The sequence below is a fragment of the Amblyraja radiata genome, chromosome 2, assembly GCF_010909765.2.
Source record: "Amblyraja radiata isolate CabotCenter1 chromosome 2, sAmbRad1.1.pri, whole genome shotgun sequence".
In the NCBI taxonomy this organism is placed as follows: domain Eukaryota; kingdom Metazoa; phylum Chordata; class Chondrichthyes; order Rajiformes; family Rajidae; genus Amblyraja; species Amblyraja radiata.
The window spans coordinates 22,290,361-22,312,830 of NC_045957.1; the positions used below are offsets into that span (position 1 = coordinate 22,290,361).

The window sequence follows — 22,470 nt, forward strand, 5'->3', positions numbered from 1 at the left end:
TGTGAATACATTCAGATAACTTAAAGGAAACATTATTGTGGGGATGTGTGCAATTACCCCTTCATAAATGTATAACTTTACTGATTGAGGGAAACGTTATTCGTAATAACAATGCTACAAATCCTTGGGATCAATTAAATGAAAACCATGCTCTGTTGGACGATAAGGGATATACTGATTTTCTCAATTGTTAATTTATTTATTAATCAGTTTAAAATATTAGATTTTTAGGAAACAAATGAGTTTGGTTTTATTGCTTTTATACTTTAGGGAAACATAGCAAGACATTCTGATAAAATTTTAATAGAATATATATCCAATTATGTTTTTGAAACTACTGCACAATGATATGCAGCGGGAAAAAAAGTTATTGGACATCATCAGTCATAGAACATTAGCAACAGTAATAATCCTAAATTGGTAGTGTCACTTGATTGTTCATGCTTTGGGTGTTATGTTGTAAAATGATGGCATGAAGAAAAAATTGTACAAAAATGCATGGTTAATTACATATGGTTAATCACAGTGTGCTAATTGTCTTTAGGTTATCCTCTGGTATGTTGTGTTCCTGTAATTTATGATATACTCCAATGGTGTATTTGTGAGTGTGTGTGTGTGAAAGAGTGAGTGTTGGAATGGGGAGTAGAACTGAAATAATTATATTGATGTTGTATTTATCTTGTCGACTGGTTATTGAATGCTATGTTTAGCAGTCTAAATACAACTTCAAGCTTTTCCAGTGCGTAGTTGGTTTATCCAGTGACTAACACACTAGAAATATTAGTTGTGAGGTTTTTAAGGAGAGTCCTAAGACAAAGAGGTGGAGGAACTTAGATGAATTCAAGTTAGAGGCTAATTCAGTGTGATGCCCATCGTTGATTATTTGAGGCATTTATGTTATAAACTGCCTGGCTCTTGCGAAGATTAAAAGGACCTAAGGGTCTACACAAGGATGTTTTTTAAACACATTTTGACATTGGGATACATAAAGAGTTAGTTACAGTTGGGAACATTTTAGATAAGCTCCCATTTATGGAAGTTATGAGTTGGGAGGCATGGGAGAACTGGAATAGAAATAAGAAAATAGAGGAATAAAGGCATTGAAAGAGATGATACATGGGTAGAATTAGGAGTCCTCTGTCTTTATATAATTAGGAGTATTCTGTGTTTAAATTGATTGAAGAGATCAATGTCTGAGCAGATATAACAAATTGAGGTTTTAAGGCTAAGCTGTTAGGAATGTATAAAAGTATTGATAGTAACTGGAGTTATTTTCTTATTCTTGGAACAAATGATGGTGATGAATGTATTTGAATTTATATGTGCCTCTCACAACTTTGGATGTCCCAAAGCATTGGGCTAGACATTTGCTAGATATTCCCCACTGCCCAGGGTCATCATGTGATATCCAATCACCCCTTGAACTTGTATGAGATGTGAAAGATTGAACTCTTTAGTCCCAGGTGATGATGTCCAGACAGTGACTAGGTTTTGGAAGCTATATTGTTAAAGCCTGCCCCTGGAATGCATTCCAACTTGGTTAGGGAGGAAGGTAGGGAGTGTAGGATTGTGGTGGTGGGGCACTGGTGCTTGAGGGTGTAGTTGAAGAGTGCTGGGTGCGTAGATGGGCTACGAGAAGGTGATGTTGTCAAAGCTCAATTATTAAAGATGTAATAACTGCGCATTTGGAAAGCAGTGACAGGATCGATCAAAGTCAACATAGATTTATGAAGGGGAAATCATGCTTAACTAATCTTCTGGAATATTTTGAGGATGTAACAAGTAGAACATATAAGGGAGAGCCAGTGGATGTGGTGTATCCAGACTTTCAAAAAGCCTTTGACAAGGCTCCACACGGGATCAGTGTGCAAAATTACAGCATATGGTATTGGGTATTGACATGGATAGAGAACTGGTTGGCAGACAGGAAGCAAAGAGTAGGAATTAACAGGTTATTTTCCAAATGGCAGGCAGTGACTAGTGTGGTGCCGCAAGGCTTGGTGCTGGACCCCAGTTATTTACAATGTATATTAATAATTTCGACAAAGGAATTATATGGAACATCTCCAAGTTTGCGGATGACACAAGTTGGGTGGCAATGTGAGCTGCGTGGAGGATGCTATGAGGCTGCAAGGTGACAAATAGGTTGGATGAGTGAGCAGATGCATGACAAATGCAGTATAATGTGGAGAAATGTGAGGTTATCCATTTTGGTGACAAGAGCAAAGAGGTAGATTATTATCTGAATGGTATCAGATTTTAAAAAACGGGAGTTGCAACGAGACCTGGTTGTCCTTGGGCATCAGTCACTGAAAGTATGCATGCAGATGAAGCAGGCAGTGAAGAAAGCAAATGGCATGTTGGCCTTCATAGCGAGAGGATTTGAGTTTAGGAGCAAGGAGGTCCTACTGCAGTTGTACAGGGCCCTGGTGAGATGGCACCTGAAGTTTTGTGTGCAGTTTTGGTCTCTTAATTTGAGGATGGACATTCTTGCTATTGAGGGGGTGCAGTGTTGGTTCACCAGGTTAATTCCCAGGATGGCGGGTCCGACATATGATGAAACAATGGGTCGACTGAGCTTTAAAATTTAGAAGGATGAGAGGGAATCTTATAGAGACATTTAAATTCTTAAGGGATTGAACAAGCTAGATGCAGGGAAAATGTTCCTGATGTTGGGGGTGTCCAGAACCGGGGGTCACAGTTTAAGAATAAGGGGTAGGCCATTTAGGACAGATTAGGAAAAACATTTTCAACCAGAAAGTTGTGAATCTGTGGAATTCTCTGCCTCAGAAGGCAGTGGAGGCCACTTCACTGGACATTTTCAAGAGAGAGTTAGATTTAGCACTCAGGGCTAAAAAAACCTAGGGTTATGGGGAAAAAGCAGGAACAGGGTACTGATTTTAGATGATCAGCCATGATCATATTGAATGACGATGCTGGGTCAAAGGGCCGAATGGCCTACTCCTGCACCTATTTTTCTATGTTTCAATGTTTTTATGAATGGTTCAAAGTGGCGAATGGCCTACTCAAGCATCTATTTTCTATGTTTCTATGCTACTTTACCATTTTAAATAGTTTTTCGAATGTTTGACTTTCAGACAGTGAAAAACTACTTTGCTTTGTGTAAAAAAAAAAAAAATTTAAAAGAGAAATTAAAACAATTAAAAACTCATTGAAGTTCTTGGAAATTAAAATCATTGAAGTAAGTTATATAAAAATGATTGTATTTAGCTGGCCAAATATCTCCATCAATACAAAGTGCCCAAGGAACTCAGTAGGTCAGACAACATCTGTGGTGGGAATGGATAGATGATGTTTTGGGTCAGGACCCTTCTTCAGACTTTAAATCTACCCAAGCTAGCACATGGATTCTTGGTGTAACTTCTTACTCTTTCAGCATCAAGATTAAGTACTCTGGAAATGTAACTCGACATGGGAGTAAAAGTATTAACACTGAGCCAAGGCTGACAGTGCTCATGTAGCTTTAAATAATCAGTGATAAGGAAATTACAGAATAGGAGGAAATCATTGAGAATGTTTATGGAGAAATCTGAGAAATTGTTTGAAGGAACATGTAATTTTGAAGAATGGAAAAAGTGGTAAGGTGTGGTGCTCGGAGATAATGAAGAAAATAACGGATAATTAACTTGGCATCATGTTCAGTGCAAACATTGGGGGCGAAGGGCCTGTCCCTTTGCCGTACTCTTCGATGTTCTATGAGTGACCTGGTGGAAAAGAAATCTTGATGAAAGTCATTGAATAATAGGGATTAATGGTACACCGGATTACTTAACTCATTCCATCTGTATATGAGCGTATTATTGAAAGTATGTCCAAATGAAAAGTCTACTAAATACATTTTTGTGTCAGCCAGGATGTTGATACATTATTCCTCTTGAGTTGATAGGCAAGATGTCAGAGATCACCCAGAGAATCTTATCCCAGCACGGAGTTCATGATTTTATGGGGGAAGAAAATAAATGGTGAAGAGCATTTATGGTGAAAATAAATGATGAATGGCGGGGGAAGCATTGCTGGTGTACAATGTTCTAATGATTTACTGATTGAGAACGTTTTGAATGTATGGCTGTTTAAATTAATGTAGAAGTTGAGATTTATAAGATTATTATTATTCTGCAGTTTCTAAGTTGTGATCCAAAAGTATGAAAATGTAAGATTTGGTCATACAGATTTTAGAGCATTAGATTGGATTTTAAGTAATAGTGTCTGTAATGTTTATCATGCGCCCGAGTTCATCTTGGCTATGTTTTAAATCTACGTAATACATAGCAGATCTAATAACGTACAAATTTTGGGTTCCAGTCAACGAAGCCAAAAAAGTTATTAAAGATAAATTTCAAGCTCCTGCGGAGGCAAGGACTGTGGAAGATCTTCTCAGTAAAATGAAGCTAAATAAAGCTGTACTAGGTATGCTGTTCAGTGCTATGTTTCTTTGTGTTTGTGTATATATACAGTATTTCTTGGTGTATCTTATGAAAACCTACACGTGTCAATTATGAAGATAATTAAAGCAACAAAATCCCATTTTTGAATTTAGTAAATAAGCTACTTAGTTTGTGGCAGACATTCAATTTGTTGGAAAACTTTAACATGATTTGCTGTAACGTTTCCTCATTTAATTTCAGAATGTAGAATTTAAAAATACTAAACCAATATTTTGTTTTCATTTTACGGAGCTCTATAACAACACATCTCATGAAGAATAAATTCTAGTCAACTGCGAGCCATCAGGCAGTTACCAATAACTAATTACTATTGAAAATGTTTAATTAAATTTTAGTTGATTATATTGATCGGTTGAATCGTGAATACTTGAAAATTGAAAGAAAATAACTGAAAGAAAATGGAATTCATTGCCACAGACGGCTGTAGAGATTGCAGGTTCTTGAGTAGTAATTTCATATATCCCAGCCTTGCTCATTCAAGTACCTGTCCAGTTGTGTCTTGAATGTTGTTACAGTTTCTGCCTCTATCGTCTCCTCTAGCAGCTCATTGCAGATGCCAACTATTCTTTGAAAATTTACTTCTCTGATCCCCTTTAAACCTCCTTCCTCTCACCCTGAACCCACACTTAGTTTTACACATTCCCATCATGAAAAGCAAACTCTGGCTATCTACCCTATCTTGGTTCTCATAATCATATATATCTCTATCATATAATCTTAGCCTCCTTTGCTCTGTGGTAAACACGCCCAATCTCTCCTTATAACTCAAACCTCCAATCCAGGCAACCTTGTGAATCTTTCCTATACCCTTCAAACTTAATCACACCTTTCCTGTGGTGTGGCGACTGGAACTGCACACAGTGGTCCACTTATGGGCTAACCAACCTTTTTTTGTTATTGTAACATGATATCCCAATTCTGGTTCCTGATGAGGAAGGCATAGAAACAGAAACGTAGAAAATGGGTGCAGGAGTAGGCCATTCGGCCATTCAATATGATCATGGCTGATCATCCAACTCAGTATCCTGTACCTGCCTTCTCTCCATACCCCCTGATCCCCTTAGCCACAAGAGCCACATCTAACTCCCTCTTAAATATAGCCAATGAACTGACCTCAACTACCTTCTGTGGCAGAGAATTCCAGAGATTCACCACTCTCTGTGTGAAAAATGGTTTTCTCATCTCGGTCCTAAAAGACTTCCCCCTTATCCTTAAACTGTGACCCCCTTGTTCTGGACTTCCCCAACATCGGGAACAATCTTCCTGCATCTAGTCTGTCCAACCCCTTAAGAATTTTGTAAGTTTCTATAAGATCCCCCCTCAATCTTCTAAATTCTAGCGAGTACAAGCCGAGTCTATCCAGTCTTTCTTCATATGAAAGTCCTGACATCCCAGGAATCAGTCTGGTGAACCTTCTCTGTACTCCCTCTATGGCAAGAATGTCTTTCCTCAGATTAGGAGACCAAAACTGTACGCAATACTCCAGATGTGGTCTCACCAAGACCCTGTACAACTGCAGTAGAACCTCCCTGCTCCTATACTCAAATCCTTTTGCTATGAATGCTACATGCCATTCGCTTTCTTCACTGCCTGCTGCACCTGCATGCCTACTTTCAATGACTGGTGTACCATGACACCCAGGTCTCATTGCATCTCCCCTTTTCCTAATCGGCCACCATTCAGATAATAGTCTACTTTCCTGTTTTTGCCACCAAAGTGGATAACCTCACATTTATCCACATTATACTGCATCTGCCATGCATTTGCCCACTCACCCATCCTATCCAAGTCACCTTGCAGCCTCCTAGCATCCTCCTCACAGCTAACACTGCCCCCCAGCTTCGTGTCATCCGCAAACTTGGAGATGTTGCATTCAATCCCCTCTTCCAAATCATTAATATATATTGTAAATAGCTGGGGTCCCAGCACTGAGCCTTGCGGTACCCCACTAGTCACTGCCTGCCATTGTGAAAAGGACCCGTTTACTCCTACTCTTTGCTTCCTGTCTGCCAGCCAGCTCTCTATCCACATCAATACTGAATCCCCAATACCGTGTGCTTTAAGTTTGCATACTAATCTCTGTGGGACCTTGTCGAAAGCCTGCATGTCTGCATGTCATGTGCAACCTTCAACTCTGTACTTATGTTTTGCCACTTTCAGAGGTTATGTACTTGTATCTTAAGATCTCTGTTCCAACACACTCCCCAGGGCCCTGCCATTTACTATACTGCCCAGGTTTATCTTCTCAAAATAAATCACTTCATACTTGTCTGAATATTTTGAAGTGTTATAGGTAAATTCCATCTACTGTTCCCTTTTCCCACTTTCACAGTTATATTTGTTGTAATCTTCGACAACATTCTTCACTGTCTACAATATCACTAACTGTAGTGTCATCTGCAAACTTTCTAATAATACCACCTCCATTCTTAATCCATATCAGTATATGTGACAAATATCAGTGGACCCAGCACTGATCTCTGTGTCACACCACTGGTCGCAGGCCTCCAATCTGGGAAAATAACCTGCCACTAGCCTCTTCTGCCTCAAACTATGCTAGATTGCAACCTTCCGGACCAGTTTACCATGCAGGACCCTGTCAAAGACCTCGCCAAAGTCCATGTTGATCATGTCTAAAACTCTGCTCCGTTCAATCTTCTTGGTCATACTTTCAAAATACTCAAATCAAATTTGTAGGATGTAATGCACAGCGTGATTTCCCATGTTGACTATCCCTAATCAGTCCTCTGCCTTTCTAAATAAAAATAAATCCTTTCTCTTTGAGTCCCTTCCAAGAACCCCCACCACTGAAGTAGTTCCCTGGCTTATCTTTGCTGTCCACCTTAAATAAAGGCACAATATTAGCTCTCCTCCAGTCTTCCAGTACCTCACCTGCGGCTAACAGACATATAAAAATCCCTGCCTCGGCCCCAGCAATCTTTTGCTTCCACTGACATCCTACAATATACTTGACCAGACTCTGGAGATTCAGCGACTTTTATGCATTTCACCTCTAAAATCTCCTCCTCCACAATGTGAACGTCACTGTTTTCTCCCCTGAGCTCGCCAAGTTTCTTGCCCTTCGCTGCAGTAAATGCAGATGAAAAGTATTAATTTAACATCACCCATGCACATATGGCTTACTACCAAATCCTTAAGGAGAACCTACTCTTTTGCCAGCTAACCTATTATTCTTAGTATACAATGCAAATCTTTCAGAATTTTTCTTTACCTTATCTGCAAAGGATATTTCATGACCCCTTTTTTGGCCCTCCTTATTTCCTACTTAAGTGTATTTCTACGTTCCTTGTACTCCCGTGGCTCTATGACTTAAAGGTATACTCCTCAAAAGGATGTTCAGGGATATTTCTTAGGGGACGTTTTTATAGGGCCTATATAGAGAACAGGAGGGCCCACCGAATCCAAGCCAGCCATCGATCCCCCGTTATCACTAGTGTTACGTATTCTATTTCTCATCCACTCCCTACACACTAGGGAAAATTTAAAGATGTCAATTAACGCACAAATCCGCATGTCTTTGGATTGGGAGTAAATCAGAGCCCTCAGAAGAAATCCATGCAGTCACAGGGAGAATATGCAAACTCCACTTCTGATTGTTATATTTAAATCCGCAGGTCTTGACTATGCGATTGAATATCGTTATGACCAAAAGAAAAATTCACACTTTATTTGTAAACTGTGCCAGTCTAAATCGGACCTCAACTGGTTTTTCTCCCACCTCCTGGGAACAAAACACATGACAAGTTATCTGGCAAGTATAAAAAAAGTTTGTGGTGTAATTGCTTTAAATATTGTGTATAAGAGTAAAAAATAGCTACTATGTGAATTTCGTTTGGTTTCATACGAACCACTTGCTCAACTGGCTATTTTAAATAAAATGTCCATGATCTATAAAGTTCCTTTCAAACTTTTCAGTTCAAATTTATTTACTTGTGCACACGAATCATGTATTTAAGTTGAGCCAACAATTTAACAGGAAACAGAATTGTTTGAGCATCCAAAATTTTGTTGCCAATGTCCTAATTTACATTCAGTCCTAATCACCCAGCACATGGTAATCTAGGTCTCCTTAATACTAAGATTCTTATCCTTGTTTTGAAATATCATCTCTACCTCAGTTTCCCATAGAATACCCTTCAGTGCAACAATGCTTTGAGATCGTACTGCTCCTCAGGCCTTCACTAACATCATTGCCATTCCCATGCTTTGAAATCCAGTCCTAGGACTCCAGCTCTTATCATTTAACCATTCCTTTGACCACATTTTTGGTCGTCTGCCGTAGCATTGGTCATGTCAAACTCTGCTTGGTTGTGCATTTGCTGAGCAACTTGAATGACTACAAGGGAAAAGGTGCAATGCAAAGTGTTGACCTGTACTTTGCCTAATCATACAGTGCCAAGCCTCGCGCTTGATGAAAGCTTTATAAAGAATAGTGAATTGTACTCAATTGCATGAGGAGAAACATTTTTCTTTATCAGTACTGTAATGAAACAGTCTTTAGTTAGTTGGCATTTGATGATCTGGTGGTTCTTTCCAGGAAAAGCATTATCCAGGTATTCTCAGTAATGATAGAGGAAAACTAAAGCCCTTTGAATGGAAAGAATTTGTGAACAAGAAAGCACTAGAAATTGAAAAAAAAGATGGAAGAGGTAAAGTAACTGTAAGTACAAAGTATACTTTGTGATAATTAATTTACAAATTATTCTGATACACGTGCGATTGTTCTAAGATTTTGCATAAGTTGTATACATTCGCAGCAGGGACCATAGGGGCAGTTCAAATTTTTAAAGTGCTCAGATAAAACTTACAACTATTTTCTATAGCTGAATATCAGTGTTCACAAACTGTTTAGTCTGCATTGCTTTATTGTGGGAAATTATATCTCATGATATAATTGATCGATGATTGTTTTTCAGATTGTAGACCTGTAGCGAGTGGTCTGCCATGTGATTAGTGCTACACTAACTGTTGTTCATTACTTAAAGTAATGATTTGGTTGTCAATGTAGGTGGCATGGTTAGTATGTTAACGGATGACACAAGAATTTGTGGCGTAATGGACAGTGAAGAATGTTATCCAAGATTACAGCAGGATCAAAATGAACTGGGGAAGTTGGCCAATGAATGGCAAATGAAGTTAATAGAACATAGACCAGTACTGCACAGAAACAGGCCCTACAGCCAACATGATGCCAAATTACATTAATCTCCTCTGTCTGCACGTGATCCATATTTTTGTAGATTATTTGCTTTGGGGTAATTGTGAAGTGTCCTTAGTGTGTGTAGGATAGCATTAGTGTGTGGGGATTGCTGGCAGGCATGGACTCCGTGGGTCGAAGGCGCCCTTTCCGGCTGAGATTTATGTACCTGTTTTGAAGAGGTGCAGCTACTGGGGTCTCCTCCATTCCACGTCTAATTTCCTTCCTCATGGTCACCCATGTTCTCTCTTCCTGGACTTCGGTATGACAACCTCGCTGTACATTCTGTCCAAGAAGCTCACATTTTCCCAGATGGTCGTGAGGTTATGGTCACTTCAGATTCTGGATTCTGAATGATTAATTGCCAAAGATCCAAGACTGTTGTCCATTGTTCAGTTCAAAATAATCCCTCCTGATGCTTAATATTGATTACTTTGTTAAAAGTAGCAAACTATTTGTTAATCTGTTTGTTTAGTTTGCTTTCACGGGTTTATGTTAATATAACCTGAAAACAATCATTGCTGGCTACCTGTCAGGAGAAAAGAAAGTTGCGAATCCACTTCCCGATGAAGAGTAAAGTGGCTTTTTCACGGGGTGACTTGACGCAAGAGTGAACCAGAGTTTAACATCGTGGGAACCTCGTGCGATAACAGTACGGCATTCGTGGACCACCGTGGCGCTAATGGCAGGTAATCGTGTAACTTGGTCACTCGGGAGAAAATTCAAGAAAGTTTGAATTTCTCCAAGAGTGACTTGTACACTTGTGGTTGAGCATTGCAACATTGTATGAACATAGTGGCCAGTGCGATATCCGTGCGATATCCGTAATATCTCTTGCGGGTACCGTGGGAACTCCTGCGAACGGTGAGTAACAGAGCAGTTTGATTGTCAGTGCTTGTTTTACCTCGTTAAATAAATATATTTTTTACTATCAGATTGATGTCTGCAATTCTTCATTAACACATCACTACAAGATGAATGTCTCTAATGTTATAATCCCTCTCATGCTGAAACACAAAATAGTTGAAGGGAGGTGAAATAATCACATTTTCATTCTTTTTCATTTTTGAGTGTGCAGGTACCTCACTTGCTGAGCTATTTTACTCCAGCAGTTTGTGTCTCTTTTTGTCTAAATCAGTTTCTAAGACTGTAGGAACTCCGCGGGCCAGGCAGCAACTACGGAGGGAAATGGACAGGCGACACTTTCTTCAGGCTGCCTTATCTCTCTCTCTCTCCCCCCCCCCTTCCCCCCTACTCCCACCCACACACACAAATGCTGGAGAAACTCAGCGGGTGCAGCAGCATCTATGGAACGAAGGAAATAGGCAACGTTTCGGCCCGAAACGTTGCCTACTTCCTTCGCTCCATAGATGCTGCTGCACCCGCTGAGTTTCTCCAGCATTATTGTGTACCTTCGATTTTCCAGCATCTGCAGTTCCTTCTTAAACACAAATGCACCGAGTTCCTCCAGCATTTCGTGTTTTGCTCAGTATTCCAACATCTGCTGTCTCCCGCGTCTCCAATAAAACAAAACTACTGTCAAAAGGGTGAAGAATAGGGGCAGAGATGGATACATTCCTGATTAGTGCGGCTGTCAGGAGGTTATGGGGAGAAGGCAAGAGAATGTGGTTGAGAGGGAGAGATAGATCAGCCACGATTGAATGGCGGAGTGGACTTAATGGACCAAATGGCCTAATTTTGCTCCTATAACTAACAAAGATAGTAATTGTTAGGGAAATGTAGTTATTAAAGACGAGGGGGAGCAGAAATGGGCAGCCTGGGATGGCTCGCGAGATACTTGCATAGAGGCACAAAAGTTAAAGAAAGGGCAGATAAACAGAGAGGAGGGGGGGGGACTTCCCTCAGTGCCCATCTGTTACCATTAATTGGACAGTTCGGTCTGTGAAACGCAACACGCCAGCCCCGACATCCAGCCCGGTGGTCAGTCCTTTGAAGATAGACACCAGTTGCTTGGAGCAACTCAGCCGGACAGGCAGCAACTCTGGAGTGAAGGAACGGGTGGCGTTTCGGGTCGAGAGCCTTCTTCAGACTGAGGTCAATCCCCTGCATGGATAACAGGAGTCCCAGCCAACACGACAATCGCCCGCTGCACAGTCTCGGAGCTTCCACTGCGAAAACGGTGCCTACATTTGAGCACTTATGTAACTGAACCATCCTAACACCAACCACAGAGCATTCCTGAACTACTACCTACCTCATTCGAGACCCTCGGACTATCTTAGATCGTATACTCACTGGCTTTATCGAGTTACAGTGTGGAAACCGGCCCTTCGGCTCAACTTGCCCATACCGGCCAAAATGTCCCATCGAAACTAGTCCCATCTGCCTGCGTCTGGTCCATATCCCTCCCAACCTGTCTTATCCATGTACCTGTCTAAATGTTTCTTAAATGTAGGGATGGACCCAGCCTCAACTACCTCCTCTGGCAGCTTGTTCCATACACCCACCACCCTTTGTGCGAAAATGTTACCCCTCACTCAGATTCCTATTAGATCTTCCCCCCTCACCTTGAACCTATGCCATCTGGTCCTCGAATCCCCTCTGTGGGCAAAGGACATATATTACCCTGGACTCTGTCTATTTCCCTGCCTGTTCGTCTCATGGTTTTGTACACCTCTCAGCCTCTGTCCCCAGTGTGGAGTTAAGGGCTTGTTTATGGGCGCCCTGGGCTGAGAACTCTGGAGGATGGGTTTTAGACTTTATCGGGAATCGAGATAGACCCCGTAATGCAGGAGCAAAGAATCGCAGACGCTAATCTGCATTGGAAAGACACAATATGCGGGAGTAACTCAGCGCTGAAGAAGAGTCCCGACCCGAAACATCATCTATCCATGTTGTCTAGCGATGCTGCCTGACCCGCTGAGTTGCTCCAGCGCTTTGTGTCTTTCCACTAGACGACAGATGGCACAATGGGCTAGGTGTTCGGCTGGCAACCGGAAGGTAGCTGGTTCGAATCCCGCTTGGAGTGCATACTGTCGTTGTGTCCTTGGGCAAGACACTTCACCCACCTTTGCCTGTGTGTGTCCTTGGGCAAGACACTTCACCCACCTTTGCCTGTGTGTGTCCTTGGGCAAGACACTTCACCCACCTTTGCCTGTGTGTGTGAATGTAATTATGTGAAGCACTTTGGGGTCAATGCAAGTTGACTAAAAATGTGCTATATAAATAAAGAAATTTAATTTAAATTTAAATTTAAATTTAAATTTTAGACCTGTAATAAGTCTCGGCTGGGTGTTTACTGGGATCTCTGGTGTTTAATAGACGTCCTGGTGTTGTTTTTGATCGGGTTTACTACTGACAGTATTTAATCAGATCCATATTAAATCATTTCCCCTTCACCTTAAACCTATGTAATCTGGTCCTCGATTCGCCTACTCTGGGCAAGAGACTGGGCATCTACCCGATCGATTCCTCGCATGATTTTAAACATTATCTTGCACACAGCGTTGTTCCCTTCACCTTGTATACACCATTTATGGCTCGATTGTTACTATTTATTGTCTGTCTACTGACTGGTTAAACGTTTGAAAGTTTCACCTCAGTAGATAATAAAATAAGACAACCATTACGGTCAATGTGAGACAAAGTCTTTATTCCTATTTGACAAAATAAAAAGACGACTTCTTGCACATATTGAGAGAAGGTGCATCACACCAAACAACATTTGTCTAAAAAAAAACCAGATTATTCTTCAGCTCATTAAAGAGCTCAGGTGAAATTCTGACAAAGTTTGTGAATGCACTTTTATCCTCTTCGCACAGCACATTAAGCAGTTGCTCATATTGTCCAAATTGAGGTCTCCGTTGAAAGATGGGCTTCACCCAGTGAGACTTCCTCTTAATTCTCTTTTTAATTAATCTCACCCTTCTGCCTTCACGCAAGCGTTCTCGATGCACATAGTGGGCTGCTGCATACAGCGCGTCAATGAAAATAACCACCATCCTGTACTCGAAAATACTTAGTATAGGCATGTCTCCAAATGAGCCAATTCAACCAAGGGAGGAATATAGTGTGTGAAAAAAAACAATATAGTGTGTGAAAACAAAGTAACATCATTTGTGCCACGTGATTAACAACACTACAGTTCACGATGTTCATTCAAGATTAACGGGAAAGCTCGGGAGACGGACAAGTCACTCGCACAAATAACAGAAATGCCGAGTACCGTGGGAACTCTTTATCTACCCCCCGTTATATCGTGCGAGACTCGTGCTGGACCACGACCACTTCACTCTGGTGACATCTTGCGTCAACTCGCCCCGTGAAAAAGCCGCTTAAAAGATGTTACCAAAATCTTTATTTCAGACAGCACTGTAGAAAAAAAGATTAGCTGATTATTTGTTACTTGTGAGATCGTGTTGTGCATTAATCGAATAGCTTTATGTATTGGCTACAAAAATAATAAGTGGTGTGAAAAAAATGGTGATATCTTGAAGATAAAAAACAAATTATTTCAAATGTTTTATTACTTTGTTGATTCCATCATGATATTCTAAATGGAATATTTATAATTCCTGTCATTTTATTCTCAGAGCTTGTTCATTTGTAAAGTCTTTGTCATTAAAGTATAAGGCATCATATAATATGTTGCAGAAATGTGGGGAGTAGAAGAAACGTCATATTCTGGAGAACTGTGATTAGTAAAAGCATTGTAGGCATTCTAAATATTTTTAAGCTAAATTCAGAACTATTACACTCTTCGTTATATTTTTAATTTCAGGTTGTCTTCAAGAAAATAGGCCCAAAGGCCAATGAAAAATCATCTGGTGTAAAAATAGTTGGTGATCAACGTAAGTTACCAGCAGCCTTCCATCAAAAACCCTATCCTGGCATTTTTTCATATTTATTTTTATTTTTATAAACTGCTTTGATTTTTTTCTATGCAAGGAATACATTTATTTCAAGCAAATTATTTTCTGTTTACTCTTTTAACACCAAGTTTAAATTCAACCTGAAATGGTTTTCTGTACACTAGCAGGATATGTTCAATTAATCCCCATTTTGACATTGATCAACATTCAAAAATTAATTAAAAAATAATGATTTTAAGCTCATCACATTTGTGAAAATGGGTTGTTACAAAGTAAAATTTCAGCATCAAAAGAGCTCCTAAAATATGACCTTAATTATTTTGAAATTACCTACATTTCATTCATAAATTTTTATTCACCCCAAGTAAAATCCTTTATTTAAGATTCATATTATCTACTCCCACCTTGTCAAATGATGCAGTTTGTGAACTTTGCCATGGCAGCGAGGAACCTTGAAAGGTTTGCAGCTGATGCGTAGTTGAATGGAGATGAATATCTTTCAGTCCGCACTGACTCATTTGAAGAACAATTCAGCTAGTTCCTAATTCCTGTTTAGTTTAGTTTAGAGATACAGCGTGGAAACTGGCCCTTCGGCCCATCGGGTCCGCACCGGCCAGTGATCCCCGCATATTAACACTATCCTACACACACTAGGGACAATTTTTACATTTACCAAGCCAATTAACCTCCAAACCTATACGTCTTTGGATTGTGGGAGGAAACCAACGCTATTGGAGAAAACCCATGCAGGTCACGGGGAGAACGTACAAACTCCGTACAGACAGCCCGTGGTTGGGATCGAACCTGGGTCTCTGGTGCTGCAAGCACTGTAAGGCAGCAACTCTATCGATGGATTATTTTTGTATATTCTAGCATGTTTTTTGCAACAGCTCAATTTTTAGGTCTATTAATTTAATTTATGTCCAGCCCCCAACTTGACAAATTAATAATGTTCACGTACATGTATTGGGTGCAGAATAAGGAGACTGACTATATGTATTCATTTGAGATTGCTGATATATTGGTAGGATGGATCTTGATGGATCATGAAAGAGTTAAATGGATAGTTAACACATAAAGGGATTATAGATTTACGATGAATCTGCATTAAATATTTCAAGGTGATCTATATGAACAGGAAAATATTTCTGTAAGATAAGACATATTATCAGAATCCTGCTTTTACCTTAAATCTTGTATTTACCTGTATTGGTTTATTATTGTAATGTGGACATTGGAAAACTTTGCATGCTATCCAGTCAAACTTCATGAGTACAATCACACCATATGTATGGGTACAACAGGTAGTGCACAGAAAAGTCGCAGAGTGCAGAATATGGTATTACGGCATTATAATATTACAATCACAAAATATAGATTAAAAAGTGCAATGTCTATTTTGAGGTAGGTTGGGAGATCGGCATAATATCTTATGGGAGGGCAATTCAGGAATCTGAATGCAGCAGGGAAAATGCTATTCCTTAATATGGTAACACTTGCTTTCAAGTGCTTGTATCTTCTGCCAGAGAGGTGAAGAGGGAATGACCGTGGTAAAATGGTCCATGATTATGTTGATCAGAATCGATGGAGGCATGCTTGAACTTCCTTCATCTTTTGAGGCATTGGTGTGCTTTGTAGGCCATGGCTTCAGTGTGGTTGGCCTGGGACAAATTGTTGGAATTTTAAGCTCTAGACTGTCTCCACTTCAGTACCAATGATGTTGCCTGACACATGTACACCTCATTATTTCCCAAAGTCAATGACTAGATAATTCATCTTGCTGACATTGAGGGAAAGGTTGTTGATTTGACAGCCTGTTGCTCAGCTCTCTTTCTCATTCCTGTACTCCGTCTCATCATTGATCAAGATTTGGTGCACTACAGTGGTGACACCTGCAACTTCATAAAATGAGAAAAGTTTTGCTGAGAGCGTATAGTGAGCATAATAAGGGGCTGAGAACAAGTGTTGAAAAATATTGTTGAGTATGTTTTCTCACCTTTCCTCACTGATAGTGGACTGTGTGTTAGGAAGTGGAGCATCCAGTTGAAGAGTTGGTAGCTGAGTCCCAGATTCTGAAGGGTCTCAATCCAAAACATTCCGATTCCCTTTCTCCAGAGTCATTCCCTGACCTGCTGAGTTTTGTGTCAATTCCCAGATTCAGGATTTTGGAGATGAGTTTGTTTACGATCATGGTGTTAAAGGCGGAGCTATCTTTAATAAGTAAGAGTGTGGTGTGGGTGGCCTTGTGATCCAGATGACTAGGGGCTGGGAGATGACATCTGCTATTGATCTGTTGCAATGGTATGCGAACTGCAGTGTATGAGCAACCTAAAGTCTAGTTTCCACAGATAAAGTCATTAGTGTGCAGCAGTGTCTACTGAAATATGTATTCTGATATCAATATCAATATTCTGAAGCTAGATGTGAAGTGATAGGGCACATCTGTATGATGCTAGGGAAGCTCACATTGTTAACAGATGCACCAAACTAAGAATAAGAATATGGAAGAAAGACCCACTGCAGTAAATTCTATCCATTCGAAGATCGGAGAATGCTAGGTTCTTTCCAACCAAATTACTTTCTTTGTCAAAAGCTCTTTGCCAGATGTTCTCTGGGTCTATTTTTCAGCTGTTGTGGAACTCGAGTGTAAACGGCAAGAAACCAAAGCTACTTCAGGTATGGTTATTGCCCCTATTAAAGGTGATCTTTGGTTACATTGCGTTTTCTTTCTGTTGTCAACTCTTCCAGCAATTCAAACGTCTCTTCTTCCACTCCTGAAAGATATATTGCGTTCCAATTTAACTCTTTCACTCTCCCTCCCTCTCTTTTGTTTTCTTTCTCTTGACGCTGCTCAAATTCCTCACACCAGGTTTCTTTCAAGAACAAGAAATACAGACATTGTCCCGTCAAGACCCAGATAGTCATCGCGACTGAACTTATGGTGCTTTCTACCTTCACATTCAATGGAATGTCTGCAGGGAATAAGATGATTGGTCATGTCCATTGCCAACTTTAACCTGACACAATCAATTCCGTAATGTCTAAGGACAATGTTTTGCTCTAACTTTCCTTAAAAACTCCAATTTTTCAGTTGAACCTTGGAAAGATGAAGGGAAATTTTCAGCTTACATTTAAAACATAGTGACTCTTCCAAGCTTCCTTTCCTCAATATATATATTTCAAGACTTGCAAATGATTTGTGATGTGCCATAAAATACTTTGGCTTAATGTGACTGCTATTTTCTATGAGAGGATCGCTGGTAAGGCCATGATTGATTATCCATCCCTAATCGCCCTACAGATTGTGGTTGCAAGTTGTCATCTTGTTGCAGTCTGGTAAATTTTGTTAAAGCCGATAGTCTTGCCAGATCATTTCAGTAAAATGTTAATTCTCCATATCACTGAAGGTTTGTAGTTAATAGAGACCAGTAGATTCCTTTAGTTATTGGAAATCAAGATGGATTTTTCATAATGATCATTTAGCTTCTTTAATATAATAATTGATGTTGCCTATTAATTATGTATTTCTTTATTTACTTACATAGATTTAAATTTATAACTATATTTCCCCATCATTATTCCAGCCTCTGGACTTTTAGTCCAGACAAATCAAGGTCATTCTGAATCAATTGCAGTGCATTATTATTTAGCAGTGCTTAGATTCAACCTTTTAATAATTTCATGAACTTCTTGTGCCTACTTTATCGTTGAAAGATGTCATCAGCTAGTACTGATGCAGCTGTTACAAATTAAAAACATATCCTACTGACTAGAGGTTTAAGCATATTCTTATATTCAAACAAGGCCGCTTGAAGCTTTCAAATTTAATTCCATAGAGCATAGAAGTTGACTTGAATCATATCAGTAATTTTTTTTATGAGTTTTCAGTTCATCTGGGATATTAAAGATGATGAGATGATATTTAAAACAATCTTACGGGAGAATTACAGTGAAGCGGATAATTTACTTGGCCAAGAGAATATTGAATGTTAAAATGCAGCAGATATCCAAAAGGGAAGATAGTCTTAGATTAGAGGCTGAAGATTGTGCAAGTGGAAGATTATGAAGAATGAGGAACGGGATCTGTTTCCATGATATATATCGAAAAAAATATTCAATCCTTCCCATCTCGCCTTAAATGTATGCCCTCTTGTTATTGAGTGCCCTATCTGAGAAAAAGACTGCATTGATATCCCAATTATTTTTATTCACTTCTATGAGATCACTCCTCTGTCTGAGGAGCCTTGATGAATTGCTAAAGTGTTTCTTGTAGTTGCGGTTGCTGGAGGAGAGTCTAAAGGAAGATTGTGAATGAGGATGAAGATTGTGCAATGTAGAAGTTAGAGGAAACACAAGTAAAGGAAATAAAAACTGCAAAATGCAGAGCTGCATTAAATCATCGGGTCTAATAACTAAATCAAAAGGCTCATTATAAGTTCTTTCAGCATTATTTTCTTGATTGAATGAATGTAAGCTTTGGAGACTGAGCCAACATTTAATTTCCCATCCATAAATGCTACCGTGTAACTTGTAGATGGTATAAACTGCTGTTATGCTAACGTGTAACTTGTACAAATGCTAACGTGTAAATTGATGAATTGCTAACGTGTAACTTGTAGATGGTATAAACTGCTATTACTAGGGTGGCGGAATGAGTGTTTGGTTATGGATGGGGTGCATATCAAGCAGGCTGCATGGTGTTGAGCTTCTTGAGTGTTCTTGAAGTTTTACTCATCCAGGCAAGTGGAGAGTATTCCATCTCACTCCTGACTTCAGCCTCGTAGATGGTGGACAGGCTTTTGGGAGTTAGGAGGTCAAGTTGAGTCAAGAGAGCTTTATTGTCATGTGTCTCAGATAGAACAATGAAATTCTTGCTTGCTGCAGCACAACAGAATATGTAAGCATAATACAGAACAGGAGATAAAAGTTCAATGTGTCTATATACCATAGACCATATATATGTACACAATAAAATAAAGTGCAGTAGGCTGTTATTGTTCAGAGGTACACAAAATTGCTGGGGAAACTCAGCGGGTGCAGCAGCATCTATGGAGCGAAGGAAATAGGCGACGTTTCGGGCCGAAACCCTTCTTCAGACTGATAGGGGGTGGGGAAAGAAAGAAGGACAAAGGGAGGAGGAGGAGGAGCCTGAGGGCGGGCGGATGGGAGGGTGGGAGGAGACAGCTAGAGGGTGAAGGAAGGGGAGGAGACAGCACGGGCTAGCCAAATTGGGAGAATTCAATGTTGATGCCATAGGGACGCAAGGACCCCAGACGGAATATGAGGTGCTGTTCCTCCAATTTCCGCTGTTGCTCACTCTGGCAATGGAGGAGACCCAGGACAGAGAGGTCGGATTGGGAATGGGAGGGGGAGTTGAAGTGCTGAGCCACCGGGAGGTCAGGTAGGTTATTGCGGACTGAGCGGAGGTGTTCGGCGAAACGGTCGCCCAACCTACGCTTGGTCTCACCGATGTAAATCAGCTATCTAGAGCAGCGGATGCAGTTATTGTTCAGAGTTTGTTTGATGGCGAGTTTAATAGTCTGATGGCTGTGGGGAAGCAGCTGTTCCTGAACCTGGATGTTCCAGATTTCAAGCTCCTGTACCTTCTTCCCGATGGCAATGGAGAGATGAGTGTGTGGCCAGGATGGTGTGGGTCTTTGATGATGTTGGTTGATTATTAATGCAGGTGGGAACCTCAGACCTCAGATGTGAGAGGTTGAAAATGTCTGTAAAAACTCCAGCCAGGTGGTCCGCACAGGTTTTTAGAACAGGACCGGGTATTACTTCAGGTCCAGGCGCTTTCCGAGGGTTCATCCCCCTGAAGGAGTGAATTTGCCACAGGATACCTCGTCTCTGACCTGCTGTTAGAGCCACATTGTCTCGACCCAAAACATCACCCATTCCTTCTCTCCAGAGATGCTGCCTGTTCCTCTGAGTTTTGTGTCTATGGTTTAAACCAGCATCTGCAGATCCTTCCTTCACATTGTGTATAAGGCTGATGCAGGATATTGACAGTGAGGGATTCAGTGATGGTAACGTTCAGAATTGCTTTTGAAGCTTTTTTACTTGTGCTTTATTTTAACTCTAGAAACAATTAAACAGCCCATGCCTGCTTCCGATGAAGATACCAAGCCAAAGTCTGAAGTAGAACCCATCTCCTCTTCAGGTATAGTTATTGATATAATGAATGGTTTTGATTTGTTCTAAATGTTATCACTTTTTATCTAAAGATTACATGGTTGGAGAACATATGTTTTATTTGAAGTAATTGCAAAAGAGGTGAACTGGGGTGGTAACTGGGGAAGCTGTTGAAAGTCCAAGGGGGCGCCGGAGGAGGGAGATGGCAGCCCTGCCGGCGGCCTGTTTGTTTTTTTCATCCTTTTGTTATTTTTAGCGTTTGTTTAAAGTTTGTTTTAATGGTCTTCTGTTTGTTTTATGTGGGGGGGGGGTCGGGTGAAACTTTTTTTTACCTTCCCGGAGAGTTGATCATTTTTCGGATCACATTCTCCGGGCTCTGCGGCCTACCATCGCTGGAGCTGGGAGCCGCCTCGGACTGTCGTGAGCCCCACCGCGGGGCTCGGACTTACCATTGGAGCAGATCCCTTGCCTGGGATCGCTCCCACTGCGATCACCATGGACTTACCAGCTAGGGCTCGCACTCGGGAGAGGCAAGTCGGGAGCTCCAACGCCGCAGAAGGTTCGTCCAACCCCGACGCAAGGTTGGATCTCCCGGCGCGGGGGTGCTGACAACCCCCCGATGCGGGAGCAGAACACCTCGACGCGGAAGGCCCGAACGCCGCCGGCTATGGGAGTCAAGACCGTCCTGTCAATGGGGGGGCATGAGGCCCCCGACCAAGGAAGAACAACAAGGGAAGGACTTGGAACTTTATTTAGCCTTCCATCACAGTGGGAAATGTGTAGGAGTCACTGTGATGGATGTTTATGTTAAAATGTCTTTTTTGAGTCTGTTGCTTTTTTAAATTGTATGGCTGACCTGGCCAGTGAATTTCACTAAACCAATTGGTGTATGTGACAATAAATGAACTTGTGATCTTGTGAAGTCCAAATGAACAATTTGAAATAATACAAATTGTTGTAATATTGATTTTGTTTTTAAATGGGAAAAACTCAATTCTTTGTGGAAGTCTCTCACATTACTTTCTCCCCCTCCTCTTCCACGACTAACTTCTGACAAAATAAACCACAATTTTGTGCCCTAGACATGTTTTCCTCTTCAGACTTTCAATCCAGTATTCTGTCACCTATTCAAGTTGTCTATGTGCAATTATCAATTTTCAAGTGAAAATTTAAAATTCTGTATTCGGAGATTCTCAGTAATTTTTCTTGATATCTTTAGTGCTCTTGAGTTGGCAGTTTTGTTCAGTTTGAAAATATTGATGTTTTTTTGGCTACTTTTCTCATTGGAAACATACTGGGGTAGAATCTAAATCCTAATGAAAAACTTTTGACTGTTTCTCACACCCCTTCCCATAAACATATTTAAATGTAAAATGTTTTGGTGATCCAAATTTCCTTTACTTTACAGTCATAGATTCATAGGATGGAAACAGGTGCTTTGGCTCAACTTGCCCACACCGACTAACATGTCCCATCTACACTCGTCCCACCTGCCTGCATTTGCCTCATATCCCTCTAAACCTATCCTATCATTGTATCTGTCTACATGTTTCTTGAATGTTGCAATTGTACCTGCCTCAACTACCTCCTCCAGCAGCTCGTTCCATGCACCCGCCACATTTTGTGTAAAAAAATAAAAAGTTAGTCCTCAGGTTCGTATTAAATCTTTCCCACCTCACCTTAAATCTATGTCCTCTGATTCTCGATTCCCCTACTCTGGGCAAGTAACTGTATGTTTACTCAATCTATTCCTTTCATTGTACACCTCTATAAGATCACCCATCATACTCCTGCCCGCCAAGCAATAGATTCCTAG

General features: G+C 40.6%; 1 protein-coding gene across 3 annotated transcripts in view; it reads left to right on the forward strand.

Annotated features, from left to right (window-relative positions):
* The window catches only part of LOC116987104, a 107,566-nt gene that overhangs the window by 21,663 nt on the left and 63,433 nt on the right, over positions 1 to 22,470 (forward strand). For all 3 annotated transcript variants that reach the window (XM_033043002.1, XM_033043003.1, XM_033043005.1), the window contains exons 5-10: positions 4,324 to 4,428; positions 8,102 to 8,238; positions 9,025 to 9,147; positions 14,426 to 14,495; positions 17,145 to 17,192; positions 20,605 to 20,682. In XM_033043002.1, the coding sequence (XP_032898893.1) occupies positions 4,324 to 4,428; positions 8,102 to 8,238; positions 9,025 to 9,147; positions 14,426 to 14,495; positions 17,145 to 17,192; positions 20,605 to 20,682 (561 nt within the window). The remainder of the gene's footprint in view (positions 1 to 4,323; positions 4,429 to 8,101; positions 8,239 to 9,024; positions 9,148 to 14,425; positions 14,496 to 17,144; positions 17,193 to 20,604; positions 20,683 to 22,470) is intronic.